This window comes from Penaeus monodon, chromosome 17 (genome assembly GCF_015228065.2).
Source record: "Penaeus monodon isolate SGIC_2016 chromosome 17, NSTDA_Pmon_1, whole genome shotgun sequence".
Taxonomy (NCBI): domain Eukaryota; kingdom Metazoa; phylum Arthropoda; class Malacostraca; order Decapoda; family Penaeidae; genus Penaeus; species Penaeus monodon.
In genome coordinates this window covers 44,475,778-44,483,319 of record NC_051402.1, presented here as the reverse complement: position 1 = coordinate 44,483,319, position 7,542 = coordinate 44,475,778, and the positions used below count along the sequence as shown (strand labels likewise).

The 7,542-nt window shown below is 32.0% G+C and overlaps 1 protein-coding gene across 4 annotated transcripts in view; it reads right to left on the bottom strand.

Moving 5' to 3' along the window:
* Positions 1-562: 562 nt before the first annotated feature.
* LOC119583804 (DDB1- and CUL4-associated factor 6-like) overlaps positions 563-7,542 on the bottom strand; it is a 42,272-nt gene continuing 35,292 nt past the window's right edge. For all 4 annotated transcript variants that reach the window (XR_005229725.1, XR_005229726.1, XM_037932506.1 and 1 more), the window contains one exon: positions 563-2,115. Coding sequence is in view for 2 of the 4 variants with exons in the window: in XM_037932506.1 (XP_037788434.1) it covers positions 2,036-2,115 (80 nt within the window). In the remaining 2 variants the exon portion in view is untranslated. The remainder of the gene's footprint in view (positions 2,116-7,542) is intronic.

Genomic DNA, 7,542 nt, shown 5'->3' with positions numbered 1-7,542 from the left:
AAAGAAAAAAATTCAGGTTAACTCCAAGATGATACAACTATTGCTCATATTCCGACACACTTATGACACCTTAGATGGAGTGCTGGACCAACATCTTGGACCTGTCAACCAATTACTATTGGCATGAAAGCTTGATGTGATTGGCTGGCAGGCGCAAGATGCTGGTCTGGCACTCCATTTAAGGTGTCTTAAGTGTCTCTGAATATGAACATTTATCTCACAAAAATAAGGTATTGGCATTGAGTACATGGACTGTCCACTAGTTTTGTTTTATTAAATCTGTTTACACAGAGGAGGCTTCATGTGCATGTCAATTACTAACCCTGTATAAGATTCCTTGGCAGTTATGTGTTCATGAAGCCATCCATGTGTAAAAAAACAAAACAAAAAAAACTAGGGACTGAAGTGAAAACAGAAAAGAAAAAAAAGTGTAAGATGTGAAGAAGGTACAATTGATGATTTCAGAACCATTGTTGAAATGACAAAATATGAACAGCAATATTAAAATACTGATGTCTCAATTATTAATTAGGAGTGGTCAGATGTGGATAAAAAAAACACACAAAATTCCTTGATTTACTGAAATATGCTGCAAGAAAGGCACCAATGATAGTCGGGCCAAGACAATAAGTAAATACTTACGAATATATGAATTGGCAGAGACAGATGATGTCTTCTCTTCTACAGTTCAAAAAAATTCACTTAAATATTTGCATTACAAAGTTAAAAATGCATACAACAATCCTCATTAGGCTCCATTTGCTCACACAACAAAGAAATGACAAATGAGAGAGGAATATTAGGACTATTTTAAATAAAGCACCAAAAAAACTGAGAACTGTAAAAAGTCATTTGCAGTTGATAACCAATTGGAAATAAAAGATTTGGGTACAGAATGAAGGAAAACCAAGAACCTTCCACAGTTAGAAAAATCATCACAGTATGTTCATATCCCTTTAAAGATAAACAAACAATATATCATGGAGCAACAAGAATGATAAATGAAAAGCTAGGCAAAATACAGTATGGGAAACCTAATAGAAACATTCAAAAATTCTAAACCATGTACAAATGTAATTAACACTATTAGAACATCAATAACTGGTTATGAAAACCCTATGCATATTAAGAAGTAGCTATGTTGCAGACATTTTCTCAGTTAAAGAATAACAGACTGAAGGGATATTCTCCCAATACATTACATTTCACTGCTGTTAAAATAATCTTGTCTAGACATGGATTGGAGAAGTATAAAATATGAGCAACATACAGACCTACATACCTAATCCTTACTGTATCAATTGCCTTCTGAATGCACCACATTAGTGCAACTCTATTTTCAATATAAAAAATGTAAGGGTACATGCTGTATACTGCATCCAAACCATAGGATAATAACTAGAAAATGAGATGAAATATCTTTGCATGATTTACTACAAATGTCACTATTCAAAAATATATTAACTAAATGTACAGGCTGAAAATACTGTAACAAACAATCTTTCTGTTTTAATTAGATTAATTTTATCAGATATTTCTGATCACTCAAAAAGATTATATCCCTACACAAGATGTGCTCAGCTCAACAAAGTAATATCAAGAAAACAAACAAACAAATACACATATGCACACACTTGCACCCACACATGCACACACACACACAAAATTACACTGACACACACAAAAACACATGAACACATTTACCTGTACTCTTTCTTTAATGCATTTCCTTTATAAATTTTGCAAATATTCATTTTAAATTATAGTTAAACAGGAATATCACTCATATATCAATTATACTAATAAATATTATGCAGTCTGTATATCTACTGAGAATTCATTTAGAATATACTCTGAGTATCCATTCTTACTTCTAACTTGACTATATCATCTGCCCTATCTATTCTCATATCACTTACTTCTTTCATTAAATATATATAATAAAGATGTCATGAGATGACAAACATAAGATATCACATATCCACATAACAAAGGCAGAAAATATAAAGGGAGAGAGAGAGAAAAAAAAAAAACATTATTCAGCACTGCCTCCCTGATCTTCTTCTTCTTGTCTTCGGTTCTGATGTCGGTTCCTCCATCGTTCAGCGAAGGAAGCTGAAATGTAATTACTCATTATAATTTGTACTTGCTAGTGATGTTATTCATATGGAAACATGCTTCTTTATTCAGACTACGAAATTTCTCAAGACAATCTATTTTTTATGAGAATGTTATTTGAACTGAAGCTATGGCTTGATACTACAAGTGGAATAATGTTTGCTGGAATTTCTTCAATAACCAAACATGAAAAAAATTCTAGTCAGGTTACGAAATGTGCCTAAAATTTATGTTCTGTATATTTAAAAATAAAAGAAAAAATCTATATAGAATGCAAAATGCATAAGAATTTACTCAAGATATATACTTTTCAGTTCTCTCTTCTTCCAATAGCACTTTTGAAAAGAATTTTAAAATTTGAACAGCATTGTATCTAAAGATGAAATACTTAAACAAGTAATACTGACTATCCATTCAAGTAGTTATCATTACTTTTTTAACACAATTCTGCCTGGTACTCTGACACCAAACCCCTTACAGGAAGAATACTATTCTCATTGGTGCCTTCCTCCTGCTTTCAGCTGCTTTTAGTATATTTCCCCTTGCAAAGAGAACTAGGAGGCTTGCAAAACTTTGGTATGTTTGTTTTACCATGGGAAAGCAAATCATTCTATGTTCAATAAATAATTACTAAAAAAATAAAAAAATAAAAAACTTGTATGCTCATATAAAACTGTAATACATCATTACACACGCTTTACACAACATTATGGGCAAAAGATGCTGAAAAAGCAAAAGAAATTTCTAATATACATGTCATAATGTTTCTCATGAAAAGTATACTCCTTAGTGCACATGCAGACCCATGCATACTGAGAATAAATGAGGGTTTGCATGTCCAAAGGGGGTCTCAAACCAATTCTGTTTATTAAATATTTCATTAATTACAGTGTTCATCTAAATATAAGCATCAATATTTTCAAATGAATACACTACAACCATGAGATAGAAGGCATTAATGTGAATATATTGATGCTCATATTATTGATTAAGATTTAATTTGACAAAAGATTTAATAAACATATTGTAGGGCAATTTGTCTTAGTCTCCCTTTGAATGTGCATACCTACAGATCTGGAGGCCTGCTAGCAACAAATAATACTAGCTAGCGGCCTACTACTTTCTGAAATACCCGTGGCTAAGGGATTAATAAAGTCAACCTATTCTCTACACTATTTTTTCACAGGATCAAACTTTTCCTCTTCTTTTCATTCTTTATGAACTTTATGTGAGAGAGAGAGAGAGAGAGAGAGAGAGAGAGAGAGAGAGAGAGAGAGAGAGAGAGAGAGAGAGAGAGAGAGAGAGAGAGAGAGAGAGAGAGAGAGAGAGAGAGAGAGAGAGAGAGAGAGAGAGAGAGAGGTGTGTGTGTGTGTGTGTGTGTGTGTGTGTGTGTGTGTGTGTGTGTGTGTGTGTGTGTGTGTGTGTGTGTGTGTGTGTGTGTGTGTGTGTGTATGTGCACATATGCAAATATGCATGTGTAGATTCTCTTATATGATGTTTATATGTGGTCATATGGTTGGATTAATATATATATATGGTTGGATTAATATATATATATATATATATATATATATATATATATATATATATATATATATATATATATATATATATATATATATATATATATATTGTGGCACAAGTTATTCAAGATTTCCAGTCACAGGAAAGTTTAAGGTTTTCCTTTGGCCAGTTGAGATAATACTGCAATAAGAATGAAAACGCTTGCCTCCTTTAGTTACTGGTCATGTGTACACATGGACTACCCACTGCACTTTTGTTCTATTCATTGAATAGAATAATTCATTTTGAAACAGAGTTTCAAAAAGGCTTAGTCACCTATAAGAAAAGTACTAAGTCTACTTGACTCTACTTATTTACCAAATTCCTGAATTTTTTTTATAAGTTTTATTTCTATTACTTTTATTAATAACAGAATAATACTAGTGATCATAATAAAAATAATAACGTACATCAATAATAATATTAACAGAATTAAAAATTACTTCCAAGTGAGACCAGGCAGTTAGTAACTGGCTCCTTGGTGACTATGCACTTTTGAACCATCTGTACATAAGCAACATTAATAAAATATGACCAAAGTGTACAGTGCATGTATCTGGCATCTTTGGGTCAATGACATTTCTGGTTTTAAAAATCTGTCAAGAGCATCTAGAATACAGTAGTTTTTTTTATTTTTTACATCTTGCTGCTTTGTAAACAAACAGTACTAAGTAGCAGAAGAGATGAATTAATAAGTGAAATAAAGTAATATACTATTTAAGGAACAGGATTTTGCTGTTTAGGTCCACTTACACATACATTTCTCTTTAAGACACCATAGAGATTATCATAATTCACTCCAAAAATATAAGTAAAATATCTGAATTATACTAGTATACTACAATATACTTTTTTAACGAGATATATATAATTTGTTTTACAAAATCAAAATGATCTACAAAAGGTACAGAAGTATCAACAAAATTAATAAACTGAAGCCAAATGGATATAGAAATTTACAATAAATGGATTTCAACATTTAAAATAAATGAGCTGAATTTTATTTTCTCCCATGGGATATTAATTCCCTGAATCAAAAAAGTTCACACAGTTATTGCACTGAAAAACTGTGGTCAACTGAAAACTTTTCAGTTGACTACATTATACCAGTATAGGTCAGGTTATAGTTTAAAAATTACCCTAGAATTGCTCATTTATCTAAATTTTTGTTCACTTCACTTGCCTACTCTCCCTTCCACCCCCAAGAAAAAGCTGAATTCATGCCCCCGACTGGAATGGGCATCTAATATGCCTTATCCTGAAAGTAATTGATTTAAAGTATATTTCAATTCATTTCAGAATCATATGCTTTTCTTGTCTGCCATGGAAGACATGACATCATGCTTTCAAATAACCAGTGGCATCAAAGATTGTCACTAGTATTGAACATCATTCATAGCCACCACACTACCAGTTTGAGTACAACATAGCATTTTGCTGTACATGCAACTCTATGACCTGTTTCATAATTTACACCATTACCTATTACCTATTCCCAGAAGCTTTGGACAGTATAAAAAATTAACATGTCTGAGAGAAACCTAGAGAAAGTATGTGTGATCAATTCATGGTAGATGGTGAAAAATAAGTGTGAAATTAGCCTTTTAGGATGTCCTATAATAATTTAAAATGTATACCCTAATATTTTAGTGTTTTCAGTTAAGAGTTCCTGACCTTCTGCTAAAGACTTCCTACTGAATAAGTGTGAAAATAGTTTTCAAAAACTGAACAGCTGTTATTCTGTTCTTTTTGTCTGAATCGGGCACAGTGCGAAACAATAAATTTGGTACTGTCTAGTAGCTTTCCTTCATTCTCCAGGTCATTTTCATTAATACTTAAAGGAAACCCTGTTTATTATTATTATTATTATTTTTAGATTTAATGCTCCTATTTCATATTTATCTAATGTACCCTGCATAAGGCACACACTTCTTGATCCTTCAAAGACCAAATTTCCTCAGTTCTGGCATGAACTGAATATTCAGTTACCTATTGTTGAGGGCAAAGGTTGAGAAACTGTAGTTCTTAGGGCAGTGATTCACAAACTGTACTATTCATGAAGTGCCCTACATATTTCCCCCCACAAATCTGTGTTTTGCATGTTGAACCTAATATCTTTTTTTTTTTTTCACTTTCACTCCTGTGGATTTATAATTTTAAGTGAATGAATAATACATAATGAAGTTATATAGCTATATATTTAAACAGTGCATGTAAAATTATGCATATATAACTTGTTATGTCGCTAGTGCCCCCCCCCCCCCAAAAAAAAAAAAAAAAAAAAAAAAAAAAAAAAAAAAGAAAAAAAGACACACACACACACACTGCTTTTAGGGTTAATCATTGTCACCCTGATATACCTACTATTATCCAATGTCTGCTGTGAGATGGAATATACCTCTATAATTCATATTCTTATAATAAAAATGTTATCTTGCATTTGCAGAATACATTCTTCATATATATATATAAATGTGTGTGTGTGTGTGTGTGTGTGTGTGTGTGTGTGTGTGTGTGTGTGTGTGTGTGTGTGTGTGTGTGTGTGTGTGTGTGTGTGTGTGTGTGTGTGTGTGTGTGTGTGTGTGTGTGTGTGTGTGTGTGTGTGTGTGTAATAAATATCAAATATTATATATTATTCATTAGATACTATATATTAGATATATGCATATGTATATACATATATATATCACTCTAATATTCAAATGCAAAAAAATCAGTATATTCTAATTATATATAGCATCTCCTTTACTAATCATATTTGAAAACCAGTCTTCTAAATTTATTAACAAAGGTACTGAAGTAGTAGTTCTACATGCATAATCCATTAATTTAAATGCTCAAATAGGAATATAAAAGCAAACTATATATAAAAAAAAGGCAATAGACCCCATCCTAACAATTCAAAACTTACCAGAAAAGATCCACATGGCCCAAACTAGACACAAATTTGAAAAGAATACACTTTAATTCAAGGAAGGGGTTTATATTCTTGTGTATTCCCTTGCTATTACAAGGGAATAAAATTAAGTACAATTACTAGTGAAAAAGAATATTTGTATTGAATGTCTAATATTTTTTCTAGGTCACAATAAGGCAAAGATTTCTGTTATAGGACCCCTATAATGTGGTATAAAGCCAAATTAATTTGGTAACATGTATAGTACTTAATCATACATTTAATTAAATAGTGGAAAGACTATTAAATTCCACACAAGAATATACACCCATTATTTGAAGGTGCCAGAAAGTAAAATATGAATAAAACTATTCATATGATCATTTGACTGTATGGAACACTTTGGATTTGAAAAACTCAGTGCATGAATTACTAAGACTGTTATTGGTAATGAATTATCCCTAAAAGGATATACCTAGATCTTTGACAGACTATAGTGCCAAGGGTCAGAGCCCTTCCTCAATCTAGACCAGTAGTGGGAACCCAAGTAATGTGCAATAAACTTGTTATGATCACTTGTTATTTGTTTGTACTTATGATTGAAAGAGACCACTGATTATGAAACTCAGCAGTCTCATTCATGAATTGCATCAGTCACTTGTGCAAGAATTAAAAACTTTATATGCCCAATCTGTTCTACTAATCTGCCATTCTTAGTCTCACTCTAACACTATGGCTCTAGGAGCAAAGGAACAATGTGATGTTTTGGAGAAAACTGTAGAAATATGCAAAATGAAAACTAAAACTTCTAAAAAGAAATGACAATTGGCTAACTGTACAAATCTCATGTATGGGGTATGACTAATGGCATGAGAATGTCTGTGTAGAACCCTTGCCCTCAACCTGCACATATCACACACTCACTATGTCCTTCAACCACATCCTGATTGGTCAACAGACAGCTC